This window comes from Myxocyprinus asiaticus, chromosome 46 (genome assembly GCF_019703515.2).
Source record: "Myxocyprinus asiaticus isolate MX2 ecotype Aquarium Trade chromosome 46, UBuf_Myxa_2, whole genome shotgun sequence".
Classification (NCBI taxonomy): Eukaryota; Metazoa; Chordata; class Actinopteri; order Cypriniformes; family Catostomidae; genus Myxocyprinus; species Myxocyprinus asiaticus.
In genome coordinates, this window is record NC_059389.1 from 7569856 (window position 1) to 7592791 (window position 22936).

The following is a 22936-nucleotide window of genomic DNA, read 5'->3' on the forward strand; positions in this document are numbered from 1 at the left end:
AATGAATGTTGCTCTTTCAGCGCGTGCGCAGCGCCGTTCTTTGTTGTACCGGTCCAAATTTATCCCGGAATAAGGACAGCACGCATGTGCCATGAACCCGGATGTATCGAGATTTGGACTAGGAACAAAAGCGTCGGGCTGAAAAATACATCAATACTGTATGTGAAAAGTAAAGGAATAAAACAGATGTGTCGGGTAAAGTACACGCACGCGCGCGGTTTAAATGATTGATTATACCCGTTAAAAATAAACCGCTTGTTCATGCATTTGCATTGTTGCACCAACGCCGTACCATATCCATGCATGAACATTTTAACAGCAATCAATATCGAAACTTTATAAATTAACCTATTAATCACCGTATCCTACAGTTTGTAGCGCTGCAATGCATTTGATTCACGTATATGGCAAAAAGTATGAGCGTGGCAGCAACTGGTCCGAACCGGAGGTGCTCGAACTTCTGCAGATCTGGTCGGACGTGCCCGTTCAAACCGAGCTGGTGACCTGTCTCAGAAACCAGCATGTGTTCAACCGAATCGCAAGCACCCTGCGCCAGAAAGGCATCAATCGCACCGGGGATCAATGCAGGGAGAAGATCAAAAAGTTGAAGTTGGAGTACAAGCAGAAGACTTTGAGATCCGCGAGGTATTATGAGCTCATGGAGAGAGCTCAGAGCAACCGAACTGCCGCAGCATCTGGCGCTACTTTGCCTTTATGGGGTGATACGACCACGAACCAGGTGGTGGGACTCGAGGGCGATGCTCCCGAGTCAGAGGTACAGGGTCACCCGTCCAGAGCGAGTGAAATACTGGAGGTCAAGACGGAGGTCATGAGCTCGGATGATGAGGCGACGGGCCCGCCCGAGATGTTGTATGAGTTCGGCCCTGTTGATGATGACGACGAAGCCAGTGCTAATCACAAACACTCGGTGCCAAACACAGAGGAACCGACATTGGATGGAGAGCAGGGAAACAGCACGCACGTCACGTGTTCCCCATCAGGTAGGTAAACAGCCTGTGATAGTCAGATGAGTAGACATATTATCTGCTCTGACCTATACAAATTAATCAACATCAACTCATAATTTATGCCTAGAATACAATATTAAGAACTACATAAGATGTTACAAATAAAATCAAAATAGAGAAATACTATACAGGGGCATATTTATATTTTTTTTGCCCTCACATTTTGAATTTTGGGGGTATTTTTGCCCTGAGTCCCCCTTAATTTCTGACCCTGACATTATATATATGGCTCAGGGCAAAAGTACCCCCAAAATACCCCTAATATATGGGTTAGGGTTAGTATATTAAAAGGAAAGTTCACCCAAAAAGTACAGTTCTATCACCCTCATGCAGATGTGTATAACTTTGTTTTCTGCAGAAAACTATAATTTATAGAATTAAATCCTTAGCATTAAATTAATCCTTAAGACTCCAGTGGTTTAATCCACATCTTCTGAAGCGATCTAATAGATTTTGGGTGAGAACAGACCAAAATATAACTCCGTTTTCACTGTTCATCTTGCCATTGCTGTCTCTTAGCACCATCATGATTTCAAGCTTGATTACACTTCCAAGTGCTTGATGCTTGTGCAGAGCGCAAGGAAGTGTAATCAAGCTTGAATTCATGATCGCCAAGGAAACTGCTGATGTCAAGAATTATTGTGAAAAAGGAGTTATATTTAGGTCTGTTCTCACCCAAAACCGACTGGATCACTTTAGAATACATGGACTAAACCACTGGAGTTTTATGGATTACTTTTATGCTGCCTTTATGTGCTTTTTGGAGCTTCAAAGGTTTGGCCACTATTCACTTGCTTTTTATGAAGCTTAATTTGTGTTCTGCAGAAGAAAGAAGTCATACACATCTGGGATGGCACAAGGTCGAGTAAATGATGAGAGAATTTTCATTTTTGGGTGAACTTTTCCTTTAAGGTCAAGTATTTTTGTTTTCGGTATGTGATTAGAAGAATTTAACTACCACCCTGATTGTATGGATAGGCTAATTATATATATATACAGTTGTGCTCAAAAGTTTGCATACCCTCGGAGAATTGGTAATATATGTACCATTTTTAAAGAAAACATGAGTGAGCAGGCAAAACACATTTCTTTTATTTCTTATGGGATTCATATTCAACTGTAGGTTATAACAGAATTGCACAATCATAAAACAAAACATGGCAACAAAGAAAAAAATGAAATGACCCCTGTTCAAAATTCTGCATACCCTTAGTTCTTAATACGGTGTATTGCCCCCTTTAGCATCAATGACAGCGGGCAGTCTTTTGTAATAGTTGTCTATGAGGCCCCAAATTCTTGCAGGAGGTATAGCTGCCCATTCGTCTTGGCAAAATGCCTCCAGATCATGCAAAGTCTTTGGTCGTCTTGCATGAACCGCACGTTTGAGATCTCCCCAGAGTGTTTCGTCAGGAGACTGTGATGGCCACTCCAGAACCTTCAACTTTTTCTGCTGTAACCACTGGAGGGTCAACTTGGCCTTGTGCTTAGGGTCATTGTCGTGCTGGAAATTCCAAGAGCGTCCCATGCGCAGCTTTCGTGCAGAAGAATGCATATTGTCTGCCAGTATTTTCTGATAACATGCTGCATTCATCTTGCCATCAATTTTCACAAGATTCCCCGTGACTTTAGAGCTCACACACCCTCAAAACATAAGTGAGCCACCACCATGCTTCACAGTGGGGATGGTATTCTTTTCACTATAGGCCTTGTTGACCCCTCTCCAAACACATTGCTTATGGTTGTGACCATAAAGCTCAATTTTGGTCTCGTCACTCCAAATTACAGTGTGCCAGAAGCAGTGAGGCGTGTCAAGGTGTTGTCGGGCATATTGTAACTGGGCTTTTTTGTGGCATTGGTGCAGTAATGGCTTCTTTCTGGTAACTCGACAATGCAGCTCATTTTTGTTCAAGTATCGTCGTATTGTGCTCCTTGAAACAACCACACCATCTTTTTCCAGAGCAGCCTGTATTTCTCCTGAGGTTACCTGTGGGTTTTTCTTTGTATCCCGAACAATTCTTCTGGCAGTTGTGGCTGAAATCGTTCTTGGTCTACCTGACCGTGGCTTGGTATCAAGAGATCCCCGAATTTTCCACTTCTTAATAAGTGATTGAACAGTACTGACTGGCATTTTCAAGGCTTTGGATATCTTTTTTTATATACTTTTCCATCTTTATAAAGTTCCATTACCTTGTTACGCAGGTCTTTTGACTTCTTTTCTGCTCCCCATGGCTCAGTATCTAGCCTGCTCAGTGCATCCACGTGAGAGCTAACAAACTCATTGACTATTTATACACAGACACTAATTGCAATTTAAGAAGCCACAGGTGTTGGAAAATTAACCTTTAATTGCCATTTAAACCTGTGTGTGTCACCTTGTGTGTCTGTAACAAGGCCAAACATTCAAGGGTGTGTAAACTTTTGATCAGGGCCATTTGGGTGATTTCTGTTATCGTTATGATTTAAAAAGGAGCCAAATAACTATGTGATAATAAATGGCTTCATATGATCACTATCCTTAAATAAAAGACAGTTTTTTTGCATGATTAGTCATATTTTAAAAATCAATGCTAAAATTTCACAATTTCTGCCAGGGTATGCAAACTTTGGAGCACAACTGTAAATATAATTTTTGTCATAACAGTAGTCATTGTGCAATACAAGTAGTAGCATGCCTTTGATGTAGCCTTGATAACAAGTTTACAAAACAAAAGGTTTTTGAGTTGCATTCTGAAACCAACCTGAAATGTTGGGCTGATATCCTCATTTATTTTGGAGGATCTGTGCCAGCTGAAATAAAGCTCATGGTTGTTGTGTCTGTGCTGTTGGCACGCTTCTGTCATCTTGTGCCTCACTTTTAGCATCGCAGATGTTCCTTGTACAGTGCTTCCATGTTTTCATGCCAACTGTCACTTTAAAAGAGTTTTTTTTTAAGGTATAGTTCACTCAAAAATAAAAATTCTGTCATTATTTACTCAAACTCATGTCGCTCCAAACCTGACTTTCTTTTTGCTTCTTCTGTGGAACACAACAGGAAAAATGTTGAAGAATGTACTCATCATTTTTTCCCATGAAATTGTAAAGGAATAGAGACTGGAGCTGTCAAGTTTTGTGTAAGGAAATGTAAAGTAGATATTCTGTGAAAATCTGGACATCTGCCCTAGCTGTCCTTCGTGTGTTCCTAGAGAAGTAACAATGTCCGATTCATTAACAAATCATTATTTTCAGTTGGATCTTTTCAGTGAATCAGTTGATACAGTGCCCAGAACTACACTATATTGCCAAAAGTATTCGCTCATCTGCCTTTAGACGCATATGAACTTAAGTGACATCCCATTCTTAATCCATAGGGTTTAATATGACGTTGGCCCACCCTTTGCAGCTATAACAGCTTCAACTCTTCTGGGAAGGCTTTCCACAAGGTTTAGGAGTGTGTTTATGGGAATTTTTGACCATTCTTCCAGAAGCGCATTTGTGAGGTCAGACACTGATGTTGGACGAGAAGGCCTGGCTAGCAGTCTTCGCTCTAATTCATCCCAAAGGTGCTCTATCGGGTTGAGGTCAGGACTCTGTGCAGGCCAGTCAAGTTCTTCCACACCAAACTCGCTCATCCATGTCTTTATGGACCTTGCTTTGTGCACTGGTGCGCAGTCATGTTGGAACAGGAAGGGGCCATCCCCAAACTGTTCCCACAAAGTTGGGAGCAAGGAATTGTCCAAAATCTCTTGGTATGCTGAAGCATTCAGAGTTCCATTCACTGGAACTAAGGGGCCAAGCCCAGCTCCTGAAAAACAACCCCACACCATAATCCCCCCTCCACCAAACTTCACAGTTGGCACAATGCAGTCAGACAAGTACCGTTCTCCTGGCAACAGCCAAACCCAGACTTGTCCATCAGATTGCCAGATGGAGAAGCGTGATTCGTCACTCCAGAGAACGCATCTCCACTGCTCTAGAGTCCAGTGGCGGCGTGCTTTACACCACTGCATCCGACGCTTTGCATTGCACTTGGTGATGTATGGCTTGGATGCAGCTGCTCGGCCATGGAAACCCATTCCATGAAGCTCTCTATGCACTGTTCTTGAGCTAATCTGAAGGCCACATGAACTTTGGAGGTCTGTAGCGATTGACTCTGCAGAAAGTTGGTGACCTCTGTGCACTATGCGCCTCAGCATCCGCTGACCCCGCTCTGTCATTTTACGTGGCCTACCACTTCGTGGCTGAGTTGCTGTCATTCCCAATCGCTTCCACTTTGTTATAATACCACTGACAGTTGACTGTGGAATATTTAGTAGCGAGGAAATTTCACGACTGGACTTGTTGCACAGGTGGCATCCTATCACAGTACCACGCTGGAATTCACTGAGCTCCTGAGAGCGGCCCATTCTTTCACAAATGTTTGTAGAAGCAGTCTGCATGCCTAGGTGCTTCATTTTATACACCTGTGGCCATGGAAGTGATTGGAACACATGAATTCAATTATTTGGATGGGTGAGCGAATACTTTTGGCAATATAGTGTACTTTGAATGATTCATTAACTAAGCAATGATCTGGGTTGAGTGGTTAACAGCTTTATGAGTGAAAAACTACTTTTAATATGTTTTTCTTACACTTTGATGGTGCTTATGCATTGTTTTTTAATCTTAAAAGTAGGGATGTCCCGATAGCGATACTGGTATTGGAAACAGGTCCGATACCACGCCCATGTACTGTTGAAGTCAGAAGTTTACATACACCTTAGCCAAATAAATTTAAACTCAGTTTTTCACAGTTCCTGACATTTAATCGTATAAAACATTCCCCGTCTTAGGTCAGTTAGGATCACTACATTATTTTAAGAATGTAAAATGTCAGAATAATAGTAGAGAGAATTATTTATTTCAGCTTTTATTACTTTCATCACATTCCTAGTGGGTCAGAAGTTTACATACCCTTTGTTAGTATTTTGTAGCATTGCCTTTAAATTGATTAACTTGGATCAAACATTTTGGATAGCCTTCCACAAGCTTCTCACAATAAGCTGCTGGAATTTTGTCCCATTCCTCCAGACAGAACTGGTGTAACTGAGTCAGGTTTGTAGGCCTCCTTGCTCGCACTTGCTTTTTCAGTTCTGGCCACAAATTTTCTATCTAATTGAGGTCAGGGCTTTGTGATGGCCACTCCAATACCTTGACTTTGTTGTTCTTAAACCATTTTGCCACAATTTTGGAGGTATGCTTGGGGTCATTGTCCATTTGGAAGACCCATTTGTGACTGAGCTTTAACTTCCTGGCTGATGTCTTGAGATGTTGCTTCAATATATCCACATAATTTTCCTTCCTCATGGTGCCATCCATTTTGTGAAGTGCACCAGTCCGTCCTGCAGCAAAGCACCCCCACAACATGATGCTGCAACCCCCATGCTTCACGGTTGGGATGGTGTTCTTCGGCTTGCAAGCCTCACCCTTTTTCCTCCAAATATAACAATATTCATTATGGCCAAACAGTAAAATTTTTGTTTCATCAGACCAGAGGACATTTCTCCAAAAAGTAAGATCTTTGTCCCCATGTGCACTTGCTAACTGTAGTCTGGATTTTTTATGGCAGTTTTGGAGCAGTGACTTCTTCCTTGCTGAGCAGCCTTTCAGGTTATATCGATATAGGACTCGTTTTACTGTGGATATAGATACTTGTCTACATGTTTCCTCCAGCATCTTCACAAGGTCCTTTACTGTTGTTCTGGGATTGATTTGCACTTTTCGCACCAAACTGTGTGCATCTCTAGGAGATGAAATACATCTTCCTGAGTGGTATGATGGCTGCAGGGTCCCATGGTGTTTATACTTGCGTATTAAAGATGATTGTGGTACCTTCAGGCATTTGGAAAGTGTTCCCAAGGATGAACCAGACTTGTAGAGGTCCACAATTATTTTTCTGAGGTCTTGGCTGATTTCTTTTGATTTTCCCATGATGTCAAGCAAAGAGGCACTGAGTTTGAAGATGGGCCTTAAAATACATCCACAGGTCTGGGGGCTATAACAGCTTCAATTGGCCAAGAACCGCCCATTTAGACAGGAAAAGCCATCTAACAGACATATTAAGTGACCAATCACAGTCGGTTTTGTCATTACGGGGTGTTTAGGGGTGGGGTTATCGGAGATGTGTCATATCATAATAAAAGATTATTTAATGATGCGCGAGTGCACAGAAAACAAGGGAGAATAGCAGAAACAGTGTAGAGAATCTAAGTACAGCACAGAAAACCTCATTATAGAGAGTTTCACAGACGTAACTAAGTAAACAAAGCAGAATATGCAGCTCTGCTCGTGGATTACTGCTTTACTTTCTGACGAAATTCTAAATAGCTTTAAAAAATTTAATTTCACTAACCTGGCAAACTTGTGCAAATTCTGTGATTATTTCATCCTCAAAATGCAAATTTTTCAATGCGAAACATCCTGTGTCCATCTACTCGTGGAAGTTCCATCGAACCAGCCAATCAGATTTGTGCTGAGTAGTTTTGTGTAATATAAGCATCAGACGATTAGTACATGGACTGTGGGCGGTCCGTGGGCGTGCCTTGTGAGGCTGAGACTACATAGCGACCTGCTTTTCTGGAGGTAAGAACCTACTGTCAAAAACACACAGAAACGGAAAGGGCTTCACTCTGAAATAAAAAATTCCACCAAAATAAAAGCTAAATTTAAATGGAAAAAAGTAAGGTAGAAATGAACACTACTGTTTAGTTATGCAATATTCACTGTAATACTACAACTACTAATACGAATAATTATGATAATAATAAATCAATAGTAATTGTGTTATATTTAAGCAATATCGCACATCTGTAATACTGTGTTATGCAGAACATTTTTTGACAAAAATAACTCCAATGTGTTTTGGATTGTGCTGTGAGGTTCTGTATAAAAGCACTTCATTTGATAAAAATAATACAATATGTTAAAAATTATTGTTCTATTTTCATTTGATAAAAATAATACAATATGTAAAAAATTATTGTTCTATTTTCATTTAATTAAAGTTTTAATGAACTCGTTTATTTAGACACCATTTTGATGACATTTTTTTTTTTAAAATAAACTGTTGAAATGGAATTCAGAAAAAAGTAAAACAAAAAAACAGATATCCGTATCGGCGAGTACCAAAAAAGAAGTATTGGTACTAGTACTCGTTTTCAAAAAAATGGTATTGGGACATTCCTATTTAAAAGCTCAATTCCCCATTCTTTGTAATTGAATGGGGGAGGGAGGAAACGACCTTAAATGACTTTAAAATTTCTCCTTTTATGTTCAGGTTTAAAACCGCATGAGGTGAGTAAATGATGACAGAATTTGTTTCTTAATTTTTGTGTAATATTTTGACTAATATAATGTTTGGAATGTTAAAAAAAAAAAGAATATTTCCTATTTTCCTATATCAAACCACAGATTTCAGTGACCAGAACATGACTGTCTCCTCTGGTGCGGGTGTATCCCCGGCAACAGCTCCCATGCAGATTAGAGACCAAGGTAACCATGGCGACCAAGAAGGCCACAGGGGTTCTGCATCGTTCCTTCAGAGGAAGCGGCGCCGGGTGGCACGAGGGGGTGACGGGGTGTTAACGAGCGCTTTGGCCGGGTATCTGAGCTGGCAGCAGATGGCAGAGGAGCGGTTCCTCGCTCTAGAGGAGGCACGGATGCGACAGGAGGCACGAGCTGAGGAGCGGAGGGAAAAACAGGAGGAGAAACGAGCGCACCAGGAGAGAGACCACGAGTTTCGTCTTATGTCTATGTTGACTAGAGTCCTGAACTCAGCACGAGGGGCGGAGACCAGCGCCACCCCTCTCCCTGTGCCCAACTCCTTACAAAACTTGTTACCTTATCCATCATCTGCCAGTGCAAAAGCTCCAGCTGTACCCATCATGCCTTGGGGTGATCAGACACACCAGTACAACCCATACCTGTCTCGCCGTGGCAATAGCATGCGGCTGCAACAGGGAATCCTGCAGGAAGGATACACACAGTATCACGCCAACAAGCATGATGAGAGCACAAACCCTGATGTTAGTCAATCAAAGGGATAGTTTGACAACTAGAAAATGTCCAAATATTTTTCTTGATTTTGAACAAAATAGCTATTGTTTTATCATTTAAAACCTAACAGACTTAATTTTGTGACTTCATGCATCCACTAAAATAACCGTGAGTTGGTTAAAAGTCATTTTAAAAATGGCCAAGAAAAGTAAAGTTAGTTTTGAGAAATTAGTTTTTGTATCAAATGCAATTCATTTATTAAGATACAAAAGTGTCATGTAGTTCATTCTCAGATAAACAGATTATTTGCTTAAAATGCTTACAATTAACTCACAATAACAATTCTTCCTATATAATAGGCTGTTTAAAATCAGAGTCTTGGTTTTAAATGGGCTGTTTTGCTAGACTCTCAATTAGAGACTAGAAGTCCTTTGGGACTGTCAGGAAATTTAGCAGCAAATCCGTGTGGCTTTTCTCGTTTTAATGCACTTTGTAGTATTTTCTGTTTATCCAGTATCTGTGTGGTAATTGTGGTTTTTATGTCTCTTTTTTCAGGGCATTATCAACATGGGAACCAGTGAAAACAAGCTTTGCTTTGACCTCCTGCAGAAACGGGTAAGTAAATTTGCTCTGGTTGTCTTAAAGGGACAGTTCACACAAAGATGAAAATTCTCTTATCATATACCCATCCTCATGCCATCCTTGATGTGTATGACTTTTTTCTGCAGAACACAAACAAAGATTAGAAGAATATTTCAGCTCTGTAGGTCCATACAATGCAAGTGAATGATGGCTAGAACTTTGAAGCTCCAAAAAGCACATAAAGGCAGCATAAAGGTAATCCATATGACTCCAGTGGTTTAATCGATGTCTTCTGAAGCGATCCAATCGGTTTTGGGTAAGAACAGACCAAAATGTAACTCCTAGTTTACTATAAATTAGGACATCTGCATTCTCCTTGGCGATCATGATTTCAAGCTCAATTACACTTCATAGCGCCATCTAGCGCTCTGCAAATGCATCAAGCGCTAGAAAATGTAATGAGCTTGAAATCATGATCATGCCTAGAGACTGCAATGGCAAGATGTACAGTGATAAAGTTCTTATCCAAAACCAACTGGATCACTTCAGAAGACATGGATTAAACCACTGGAGACATATGGATTACCTTTATGCTGCCTTTTTGTGTTTTTGGAGCTTCAAAATTTTGGTCACCATTCGCTTTCATTGTGTGGACCTACAGAGCTGAGATATTCATCTAAAAATCTTCGTTTGTGTTCTGCAGAAGAAAGAAAGTAGTTGGCCCTGTCCCAAATGGCACCCTCCATCCTTGCGGTCTTCCTCTGAGTGCAGACTTTGGTGACGTGAGCATGTGCAGACTGATGGGGCGCTAGTCAGCAAGTTCATGAAGGGGCATGAGTGATAAAAGTGTGCATTTGGGACAGACTTCAAGACTTTAATCAGATGGCGCATTTTTTACATTGTTTTTATAGACATGCCATTTTACAAATTATTATTTGAAAAAGTCATGGCATTGATAGATAGGATAAAGGAACACATTTAACTCACTATTGAATATTTGTTTTTATTAAATAATTTTAAGCAAAACACTGACAATAAAGCGTTAGATAATTGAATCAAGAACCTCTGAAAAACAAAGTGCACATATGACAACAACAAAGCAAAGCCCCATCATTTTTATCTTTAGAGAACAAATAAACATGATTCAGACTCATGGATGGTTACAGGCAGGTGCTTAGTGCACAGGAAAATGTATAGAAAGAACATACCGCCATACATTCGCAAAAATAGTCATAAAATACACACAGACACACTTCAGCAGGTATAAATATCACTGTTAGACCAAATTTTTAACACTTAAAACTATATCAAAAAATCTAAGTAAGCTTACAAGCTACAGCCATGTGCATTAAATTATTCTCTCCTTTCTTGATATTTTAGTGACTCACAATAATTCTAAAATCTTCTTTGAAACAACAAAAGCAAAGGTTTAATGTTAGGTTACTTTTCTGAATGTAAAACTTCCCCAAGAAAAACTATTCAATAAACTGAATAGGAGTTAATTCACATCAATGGAAAATTAAATGAAACAAAGCTTTAAACAAGTTCTACACATCAGACTTAAAGTAATACTATATAAACATGATAAGCCAGTGATCCGCCATTGACAATCAGATTATAAAAATAACTTTTTAATCCGCGATTGATGTCGCCTCGTCCGCCATGTTTTTTCCTCCAGCTTGGAAACTCCAGTCCGCTGTGATTGGTTGAGAGGATCAGTAGCGGTGACTGTTGGGTAATAGTCCGCTGTGGAGACTGCACTGATGCGTGCTCAGCCAAAGGGCGCATTTAGGGTGCAAAGGGGGCGCTTGTGAGCACTAAAATGTCAAATGGGACACCCTAAGGTCTAGTGGACTTCGCAAATGAAGGCCCACGGGACCGCAAGTCCACTTCAGGTGTGCTGTTTGTGACAGGGCCATACACATCTGGAATGACATGAGGGTGAGTGAATGATGAAATTAAGAATTTTCATTTGAAGTCTTCTGAAACGTTCTGCAAAAAAAAAAAAAAAAAAAAATTGGAAGAAAAACTTAAAGGAGCGTTTGCTGTTACTGTTTGACATTAACTTTTCAGACAGATGCTGAAACTAAACACAGTGTGTGAAAGTTTCTACAGCTGTGCAAAGCTCATGAATATTTAATGAGGCAAGCATTGAGAACGTTTATGATTGATTGATTGTTGTTAAACAAATCACTGTAACTCATAACTCCACATAGTTTTACATTGTATACCTTTGTCACCACAATTCGAGGTTAGCAGTGCAAAATCTAGCCTCCTTCCAAATGTACTAGTGTGAAACGTGGCCTATCCCAGGTTTTAAAAGCCCTTTATGTTGTTATTAAAACAGGAAAGGCCTTCATAAATTTCAAAATCTTTCCCATATAGCCTTAGACACTAGATCCACGTATTACAGTGAATGTTGCAGCGAACTTATTTTTTGGTTTCTGCAACAGCTAACGCGACCCGATATGCTGCACATTGAGCCTGCTTTTCTGCAATACCCTGATTGGAAAGGCCACAGTTTGTAAGTAAACATTTACTTTAACTTCTAATTCTTTTAATTGTATTTGATTCTTGGAAAACATGTTGCTGAAAGTGTAAAATTGAGTGCTCAACTTCCATTTCAAAGTATTGATTTTATTTTTATGTCTAAATTATTTTCCCCACAGCCTTAGAGAGGAAATCGCTAAGTTCCTGTCAGACTACTGCCATTCTCCAAGTCCTCTAAAAGCTGAGAACGTGAGTCATTTTTCTGCTCAGGGATTTGCCAAATCAGCATGATTTCTGTTAGTCTTCCTCTTTTTACATAAAGGGAAACTAATATGAAAATAATAGCTTGTGCTTTTGTATTTGTTTGTGTTTTCTCTCACAGGTTGTTGTTATGAATGGTTGTGGGTCTGTTTTCTCAGCATTGGCAGCTGTGCTCTGTGACCCAGAAGGTATGAGACCATCTGGTCACTACAGAATATAACTTTGAGTGTGTCTGTATGTGCGCAGGGCAGAAAGGAGAGACATACACACAATGTGATTGACCAATATACTGGCAAGGCTGGTTAATCGGGCAATATTTGGATATTTTGAGATTATCTGCACTGACCAATAACCCTGTCTGCTTGGTCTATATGATTGTTTCCCATTATGTTGGTCTTCCTTATGGATAATACCCTGGCGGCCAAAAGTTTGGAATAATGTACAGATTTTGCTCTTATGGAAAAAATTGGTACTTTTATTCACCAAAGTGACATTCAACTGATCACAATATATAGTCAGGTCATTAATAGCGTCAAAAATTACTATTACAATTTGAAAAAAAAATTCAGAACTTCTTAAACTACTTCAAAGGGGGCCTGGGTAGCTCAGCGAGTAAAGACGCTGACTACCACCACTGGAGTCGGAAGTTCGAATCCAGGGCGTGCTGAGTGGCTCCAGCCAGGTCTCCTAAGCAACCAAATTGGCCCAGTTGCTAGGGAGGGTAGAGTCACATGGGGTAACCTCCTCGTGGTCGCTATAATGTGGTTCACGCTCGGTGGGGCGGGTGGTGAGTTGTGCGTGAATGTCGCGGGGAATAGCGTGAAGCCTCCACATGCGCTATGTCTCCGCAGTAACGTGCTCAACAAGCCACGTGATAAGATGCGCGGATTGACGGTTTCAGATGCGGAGGCAACTGAGATTCGTCCTCCGCCACCCGGATTGAGGCAAGTCACTACGACATCACGAGGAATTAGAGCGCACTGGAAATTGGGCATTCCAAATTGGGGAGAAAAAATAAATAAAAAAATACTTCAAAGAGTTCTCATCAAAAAATCCTCCAAGAGCAGCAATGACAGCTTTGCAGATCCTTGGCATTCTAGCTGTCAGTTTGTCCAGATACACAGGTGACGTTTCACCCCATGCTTCCTGTACCACTTGTCATAGATGTGGCTGTCTTGTCTTGCACTTCTCATGCACCTTACATTCTAGCTGATCCCACAAAAGCTCAATGGGTTAAGATCCATAACACTCTTTTCCAATTATCTGTTGTCCAATGTTTGGCTTTTTCTTTGCAATTCTCCCCATAAGGCCTGCACCCCTGAGTCTTCTCTTTACTGTTGTACATGAAACTGGTGTTGAGCGGGTAGAATTCAATGAAGCTGTCAGCTGAGGACATGCGAGACGTCTATTTCTCAAACTAGAGACTCTGATGTACTTATCCTCTTGTTTAGTTGTACATCTGGGCAGTCCACATCTCTTTCTGTTCTTGTTAGAGCCAGTTGTCCTTTGTCTTTGAAGACTGTAGTGTACACCTTTGTATGAAATCTTCAGTTTTTTGGCAATTTCAAGCATTGTATAGTCTTCATTCCTTCATTCCTCAAAATGAAGACTATACAATATATATATAAGACTATACAAGACTATACTAAACGGGGCAGTGGTGGCTCAGCGGTTAAGGCTCTGGGTTACTGATCAGAAGGTCGGGGGTTCAAGCCCCAGCACCGCCAAGATGCCACTGTTGGGCCCTTGAGCAAGGCCCTTGACCCTATCTGCTCCAGGGGCGCCGTATCATGGCTGACCCTGCACTCTGACCCCAGCCTAGCTGGGATATGTGAAAAAGAAGAATTTCACTGTATATGTGCAAATGTATAATGTGTGATAAATAAAGAAAATTATAATTATAAATTAAATTATAATTATAAAATTATAAAATTAAACAATGATTGACTGACGAGTTTCTAGAGAAAGCTGTTTCTTTTTTGCCATTTTTGACCTAATATTGACCTTAAGACATGCCAGTCTATTGCATACTGTGACAACTCAAAAACAAACACAAAGACAATGTTAAGCTTCATTTAACGAACCAAATAGCTTTCATCTGTGTTTGATATAATGACAAGTGATTTTCTAGTTTCAAATTAGCAATTTAGCATGATTACTCAAGGATAAGGTGTTGGAGTGATGGCTGCTGGAAATGGGGCCTGTCTAGATTTGACCAAAAATGTTTTTTTTTTTTTTTTTTTTTTTAAATAGTGATGGTGCTGTTTTTTACATCAGTAATGTCCTGACTATACTTTGTTATCAGTTGAATGCCACTTTGGTGAATTAAAGTACCAATTTCCTTCCGAAACAGCAAATTCTGTACATTATTCCAAACTGTTGGCCACCTGTGTTAATACTTTGTTTTCAGTTTTCTATTAAACTGAGTAAATAATGTGCAGAATAATTGTTGTATTTCAGAAACTTTATGCAACTGTTGAAAAACATATTGATTGACGACCGTTTTATTACTGCGCTAAATGGATTACAATATTTTGGATGCTTTTTGTGTGTTACAGATTTCATTCTGATCCCGTCCCCCTTCTATGGTGTAATAACAGAGGATGTGGGTTTGTACAGCAGTGTTAAACTACACCATGTGCCACTGGATAGTCAGGTGCTTCAATGATCTTGTACTAAAGATTTCAAGGATTTCCTTTGAAGAGTTGGCACTAACTTTAAAGGAATATTCCAGGTTAAATATAAGTTAAGATCAACCATCAGCATTTGTGGCATTATACTGATTACCACAAAAATGTATTTTGACTCGTCCCTCCTTTTCTTTAAAAAAAGCAAAAATGTGGTTTCCAGTGAGGCACTTACAATGGAAGTGAATGAGGCCAATCTGTAAACATTAAAATACTCACTATTTCAAAAGTATAGCCACAAGACATAAACAATATGTGTGTTAACATGATTTTAGTGCGATAACCACTTACTAACCTTTTCTGTGTTAAGTTATAGCCAATTTTATAACTTGACAATGTAATGTCAACAAATCCTAAAACGACTGTAAAAATGATGATTTAAACAACTTTACAGCTCAAATAATACACAAGTTTTAACAGAAGAATTAATGTAAATGCTTTTATAAAATGATAAGCTTCACATTTCTGCCTTTTTAAACCCTCCAGAAATTGGCCTCATTCACTTCCATTGTAAGCGCCTCACTGTAACCTCGACTTTTGCTTTTTTTAAAGAAAAGGAGGGAAAAGTCTAAATTTTTTGTGGTTATCAGCATTATGCCACAAATGCTGTAGATTGAGCTTAACTTGAATTTAACCTGGAACATTAAGTTCAGTTTAATCTTTGTTAATATAACGTTGTCATATTATGGCTATTTTAGTTTGGTTTTTGCAGCTATTCTCTGTTTGTCTAAAGTGGTCTATTTGTGTATGTTTGGGTTACAGCCCACAGGAAGTGATGTTAGACCGTTCCAGCTAACTGTTGAAAAACTGGAGAACTCCCTCAAAGAGGCCAAGAATGAGGTATTTTTTTTATCAAAAGACACACACTGCACAAACGCACTTTTCACACTTTATGAATCTCTTTAAATTGTTTTTTTTGTTTTTCCTTATAGGGATTAAACGTCAAAGCGCTTATTCTATTAAACCCGCATAATCCATTGGGAGAAGTGTACTCTGCCAAAGAGATGACCAGCTTTCTAAAATTAGCCAAAAAGTGAGTTGTTCAAACAACCACTGAATCAATGCCATTCTGCTACTATCCCTAAAGTTCATCTAAAGGATTCTTTAAGTCATCATTTACTCACCCTTATGTCATTCCAAACCTGTATGACAGCATGGACATTGTTCAAAACTTCTTTTGTGTTCCACAGAAGAACGAAAGTCATACGGGTTTTGAACAACATTCGGGTGAGTAAATGATCACAGCATTTGCATTTTTGTTTTAACTATCCTTTTAAGTGCTTTTTTATGGGCTAACTCTTGGTCTGTGAAAATACTTGTTTCCAAGTAATTAAGTTACCCATTATTGACAAGAGAAAGGATGTTTGTGTTCACGATTGTCATTTTAATTAAAATTTCTCCCCTCAGTGACACTCGTATGCACTCGTTTACTCATTCTTTCATTATTTCTCTCCCTCATATGCTTCAGGCACGAGCTTCATGTGATTGTGGATGAGATTTACATGCTCTCAGTATTTAATGAGACGGACAACTTTCGCAGTGTTCTCGGTTTGGATCAGTAAGGAACACAAATGCTCTCATTTTTTTCTTTCATGTACTTTGTTTTGTGGTTAATGAATTAATATGCCCCAAGCTGAAATTGAAAACTCAGTTCATTACTCGTCATGGAAAATTAACATTTCAGTTAGTCTGACTTTACAAAAATCGGACTGATACAATTTCAGTATGACTAAAAAGTTTGCATGACATTTTGAAAAGACAAATGATTGTTTTACTCTGACTGGAATCAAAATGTTTAAGTGCATGTAAACGTACCGATTGAATCAGTTGAACCAATTCTCAAATTGGTCTGAATAATTAACTGGCAAATCCAACTGAATTTGAATGAATTTTAAAAATCAATTTTCTGTAATCACAAACGATTGGGAAGGTTACGGAAAAGTCATGGGCATTCATTGATCAAAAAATGTAGGAACCCTGATGAAAATGAATTTTATATGGTCTGTAATAATCATTATAAATCATACCAATGTTTCACCAGGTTGCCAGATCCCCAGAGAACCCACGTTATGTGGGGCACCAGTAAGGTAAGACTCAAATCATTTTCAAATTCTTGACATTACTGCATTGAAACTGTAAATCTCATACTTTGGTTGGATTTCTTTGCTGTGTGCACATATAGGATTTCGCTTTATCAGGGATGCGAGTGGGTATGGTCTACTCGGAAAACAGAGATTTGGTTCAGGCCTTGGATCAGCTGGGCAGCTTTCATGGAGTCCCGGGACCTACGCAGTACCAGATGGCTGAACTTCTCAGAGATAGAGGTGCACAAACCTTCTCCATGACTTAGCCTGTTGGACTCTGATCCTGCTGTCTTCTACTGTTTTATGTTCACCCTCAAACTATCATGACTATTTGCCCAGACTTAGCTTTTCATGTTATATTAAAAACACAATGGTCATGGCACAAAACCTGAAATTATTATTTTTTTAAATGGTGAGATGCGATGTAGCAGCCAAAAATGTCTGTTCTCAAACTATTGAAAATCTTTGAAATCAATTTATTTTTCAAGGCAATAGATTGCTCTGGTGGATTGCTTGGTATTTTGATGGGCTTAGCGTCGGTGCTTTAAAGGGGATGAATTAAGAGATGCAACTAAATATACTTTAATCCTCATCATATACACTGGTGGCCAAAAGTTTGTAATAATGTTCATGAAACTGGTGTTGAGCAGGTAGAATTCAATGAAGCTGTCAGCTGAGGACATGTGAGGCGTCTATTTCTCAAATTAGAGACTCTGATGTACTTATCCTCTTGTTTAGTTGTACATCTGGCCTTCCACATCTCTTTCTGTCCTTGTTAGTGCCAGTTGTCCTTTGTCTTTGAAGACTGTAGTGTACACCTTTGTATGAAATCTTCAGTTTTTTTTGGCAGTTTCAAGCATTGTATAGCCTTCATTCCCCAAAACAATGATTGGCTGACGAGTTTCTAGAGAAAGTGGTTTCTTTTTTGCCATTTTTGACCTAATATTGACCTTAAGACATGCCAGTCTTAACACAAAGACAATGTTAAGCTTCATTTAATGAACCAAATAGCTTTCAGCTGTGTTTGATATAATGGAAAGTGATTTTCTAGTACCAAATTAGCAATTTAGCATGATTACTCAAGGATAAGGTGTTGGAGTGATGGCTGCTGGAAATGGGGCCTGTCTAGATTTGATCAAAATTGACTTTTTTCAAATAGTGGTGGTGCTGTTTTTTACATCAGTAATGTCCTGACTATACTTTGTGATCAGTTGAATGCCACTTTGGTGAATTAAAGTACCAATTTCCTTCCGAAACAGCTAAATCTGTACATTATTCCAAACTTTTGGCCACCAGTGTATAATGATAATGGTAAATGACATCAGATGTTATAATTTAGCTCATTTTTGTTTTTTGGCTCCAGTATTCCTTAACCCTTCAATGCATGGGTGTTTTGCCAAACATTATTACATAATCTGGTCTTTAGATACCCGGCACATATATCTATCACAAATGGATCTACAAAATGGCCAGATAGTGTCAACTTTTCAAAACATTTTCAAGACAATTACAAAATAATAGAATAAAATATATTCTGATATATTTCTTTTTCATACATCAAAGACGATGCAACTAATATAGATCACATTTCATTACTTCCACACTGAATTTTCATGAGGTTCAATTGTCTGTCAAACACATATTGAGCTACACATAACACATAATCTACACATAAGTTACATATATATATATTTACTCAGTCACATTTTGAGTCTAAATAGATGCACAACTTACATAATTTCAGTAGTACACTTAAATGATACTAATCATATCATACTGTTCATGTGTTGTACTTGCTATAGTCTACTTCCAAGTTGCTTCTTTGTCAGTGTCAAATGTATATCAAGTCAATCACTGACACATCATCGCCACATTGAGTAAGAAATAGCATGTATAATATGCATGTTTACATGCATATGGAAAACTGAGAATTCATGATTGACACAGTCAGAACAGAAATTGATATCCTGTTCTAGTAAATTTATATAAAATTATGATTATGAAATAATCCTTAAATTATGATTTACGGAAGCCCCCCAGTAAACAACACTATTACATTTCTAGGGTCTTTAATGACCCTAAACACTTTTAGTAATAAAGTAGCTATAATTTGTATTGAATTTTTTGCAATTTTGGCTGCTTTTTTTTTTTTTTTTTTATGCTATCCAGAATGGAAAGGTTGAGGAATACTAAAGAGGTGTGGGGCATAACTCCAAAAAAATGGATGAGGTACAGGTGGAGGAATGAGGTCTCGGGTCACTAAAGACCTGAGGTATGCATTAAATTAAACGGGGCTTTTTTCTTTTTTAGCCCTTGTGGTTTTTGTTTGTAATGTGCTTTATGGCCTATATCATGTTCAAAGTGCTGGATGGATGTGAATGTTTTCTTTCTTTTTTTTTATATCCCCTTTTCTCCCAATTTGGAATGCCCTATTCCCACTACTTAGTAGGTCCTCGTGGTGGCACGGTTACTCACCTCAATCCGGGTGGTGGAGGACAAGTCTCGGTTGCCTCCACTTCTGAGACAGTCAATCCACGCATCTTGTCACGTGGCTCGTTGTGCATGACACCGCGGAGACTCCCTGCATGTGGAGGCTCATGCTACTCTCCGCGATCTACACACAACTTACCACGCGCCCCATTGAGAGCAAGTACCTCTTATCGCAACCACGAGGAGGTTACCCCATGTGACTATATCCTCCCTAGCAACCAGGCCAATTTGGTTGCTTAGGAGGCCTGGCTGGAGTCACTCAGCACGCCCTGGATTCGAACTCATGATTCCAGGGGTGGTAGTCAGCGTCAATACTCGCTGAGCTACCCAGGCCCCCTGAGAAGGTTTTCTTGATGTTTCCAGATTGGCTGAATAACAAGTTCCTCCCGGAGAACAGATGCCGGCTACGAGAGGCTCACAGCTACATGACAGGAGAACTGAAGGAAATGGGAATTCCTTTTCTGCACAGGGGTGCTGGCTTTTTCATCTGGGCTGACCTGAGCAAGGTGAGAACCTCACATTAAAGGAGTTGTAAGCGTTTTTGTTTTTTTCATGGAAAGCTATGCAAAAAAATTCCTACTTCCTGAAAGATATTAATTAAATAAGTGCCCTGAGAAATCTCACCGATCTTTGGAACAGGTCTAGACTCTGTAAACAGCAAACAAAAATGTGTCCACGGACAATGGCGCTTTCTGCTTGTCAATCATTTTGCACGTTCTCAAAGTATTGTTGTTGCAGCAAATTGTTGAGGAATAATGCATTTTTATGCCATGATGTTCATAACATTTGTCAGTTGAGGGCGCTATTTTACTACCGTTGTTTTTAATAACCATTTCTGCTCTCAATAAAGCTCATTTTGGTATCTTTGGACTGCAGGGTTTTGGAAAAAGGGGGCGTGGCTAATCCAATGGCTCAGTCTTGTGGAAGTAGAATGGCTGAAATCGCTTACAGCACCTTTAATATCAACAGATTTATGGATTTTTATATTTGAAGACCCAAAAGCTTTAATTGAGTCCGAAAGTTCAAGTTTTATGTATCCTGATATGTTTTTGGGCCTCTGTGTAGTATCTAAAGGAGAAGACATTTGCTGCGGAGCTGTCTGTATGGAGGTGTTTTATCAAACACAAGGTTCTGCTGAGCTGTGGTCAGGCCTTCAACTGTACCTCACCAGGCTGGTTCAGAATAATCTTCAGTGATCAACGGCACAAACTAAAGCTAGGTCTGTTTAGACCTCTCATTTCTTCACTCATCTGACCAGGCAGTGCTTTCTTCTAGTGGTCTTTTATAGATGACAGTATATTTGCTAACCTTTGCAGGTTTATCTAATCAGGTTTTTTGAGTGTCTACCCTCCCATTCTTAGTAATGTCTACCCTTGAAGTCACAGTGTACTTGGACAGTGTACTAATTACTTTCACATCCCTCTTCTTTAGGTGTGCAAAGGATTAGGAAAGCTTTAGAAGACCTTCAGAGCTCCGCCATACTTGAGTCGCAGGAGACGACAGGAGACGAACAAGATAACACCATTGAGTCAGTGAAGAGAGAAGACATTAAGAATACAAACAATACAGTCAAGACCTCAAGTGTTCAAACCAAACATCAAAATGACACAGTCTGCATTAAGACAGAGCCTGTCTCATTGGCTGATGAGGACTTTGTATTTCTTAACGGCCAATCCGCCATCAGCTCAGAGAGTCTGGGCTCTCTGATTGGTACTCCAGAGCAGCAGATCCACTCATCTGATTGGCTGGAGAAGAACAAGCCTGAGCTTGCTCCTGGAGAGGACCCGAAACAATTGGATGTTTTTACAGATCTGCTCAACAGAGCCAGAAAGTAAAGTAACACAAGAGACAAGTTAGTTTAACCATCATTATGTATTATTTTTTAATGAACATCTTACATAGTTTAAAGGAGTCTGTAATTGTGAAAATGACACCACTGGGAGCTCCATAATTATTGAATAATTATTAAATTGTAAAATATTATCCTGGCCGTCACAGTAATTGGAGACAGTCCCTTTTAATTGCTCTCAAATGTCAGATTCTAGATAATCAATCTGTTGTTTAAATTAATTTAAATGCGTTATATCACAAAAAATCAAATTTTTCTTGATCTTTTGAAATAACAGCAGCAATTAATGGCCTGTTGAGTTATAATGGGCATAGAGCATCGAAAATGGCCATGAAAAACTAAATTATCCAACACAGTCTCATGACAACTTGAAATCGTTAGATATTGCACACCTTGTCTTGTATGAAAAGGTACGACTTTCATTCCCATAGAGGCTAACCAATCAACAAACAAAATTTCAAATCGGAACAATACAGGCATGACATTTTTGCTTGCCCCATATTTAACTCTTTAAATGTCTGTGAACAAATTTGGTTATTCATTCCATATTTATTTGTGCAATACAAATGACTGATGTCAGTAACCTGTAATACGCTTCCCTCTTCTTGTTTTCTTTCTTTAATGCTACACAACAATGATTTTTCCAATTAAAAGCATGGTTAGGTTTAGAGTTTTGGTAAGGGGTAAGACTTTATGGTTATGTTTGGCTTTGGTGTTAAATGTAGGAAAAATTTTAATAATGTTTGTTGCTTTGTTTATTTTTCTCTATGGGAGTAAAGTTGTACTTTTTTGTTTGAGCCAACTCATACAATTTTGCCATCTCGTACTATTATTACTTCATGAAACCGGGTTGAAAGTATAAAGTTTTTTGGCACAAAACAATCCACTGATATGATAAGTTGACCTATAATTGGGAGAAAAATGTCTGAAATGGCCTCTTAAAAATTATGTAAAATTTTAAAACTGGCAAACTGAACCACCTTGGTGATGAAAGGGATGAAACTTTGCATGTTCTCACATCTGGATTAAAAGTGGATGTGGTTTAGGCACATTTTTGTTTACTTGTTCTTTTTTGACACTTCTTATATTTTACAAGAAACACTCTGTTACATAAATTCCTTGTTTTTGGCACCCTCAAGGGTGTTGTTTTTTTTTTTTTTTTTTTTCAGTTTTGTGTTTTCAAAGAAAATGTCTTTTAAAAGCTTTGTTTTAATTCTGAAGATTTTAATGGGTGTGATGTGTTTTAAGGGCTCCTGACAGTAAGAATGAATTCATCTTCAATTAAAATGTTTTTTTGCTAAATTACATTTACCAAACTGTACGTTGTGCCATCATTTCCCCCCGATTCAGGCTATCTAATCTTTTGTCAGACGTCTGGTCCTTTTACAGTGACCTGAGACCAGTTGCTCTTGTCTAGATACCAACCCCTCTTTTTTTTTTTTTTTTTTTTTCTCT

General features: G+C 39.0%; 1 protein-coding gene across 3 annotated transcripts in view; it reads left to right on the forward strand.

Moving 5' to 3' along the window:
• accs (1-aminocyclopropane-1-carboxylate synthase homolog (Arabidopsis)(non-functional)) overlaps positions 1-22936 on the forward strand; it is a 31955-nt gene continuing 9019 nt past the window's right edge. For 2 of the 3 annotated variants that reach the window (XR_007896308.1, XR_007896309.1), the window contains exons 1-15: positions 1-1001; positions 8454-9067; positions 9594-9653; positions 12074-12144; positions 12290-12359; positions 12493-12559; positions 14930-15027; positions 15821-15898; positions 15991-16091; positions 16527-16616; positions 17100-17145; positions 17241-17382; positions 19996-20138; positions 20698-20851; positions 21064-21484. Coding sequence is in view for 1 of the 3 variants with exons in the window: in XM_051689688.1 (XP_051545648.1) it covers positions 386-1001; positions 8454-9067; positions 9594-9653; positions 12074-12144; positions 12290-12359; positions 12493-12559; positions 14930-15027; positions 15821-15898; positions 15991-16091; positions 16527-16616; positions 17100-17145; positions 17241-17382; positions 19996-20138; positions 20698-20851; positions 21064-21467 (2754 nt within the window). In the remaining 2 variants the exon portion in view is untranslated. Of the gene's footprint in view, positions 1002-8453; positions 9068-9593; positions 9654-12073; positions 12145-12289; positions 12360-12492; positions 12560-14929; positions 15028-15820; positions 15899-15990; positions 16092-16526; positions 16617-17099; positions 17146-17240; positions 17383-19995; positions 20139-20697; positions 20852-21063; positions 22933-22936 lie in introns of those variants that run through there. The other variant, XM_051689688.1, reaches the window with a different exon arrangement.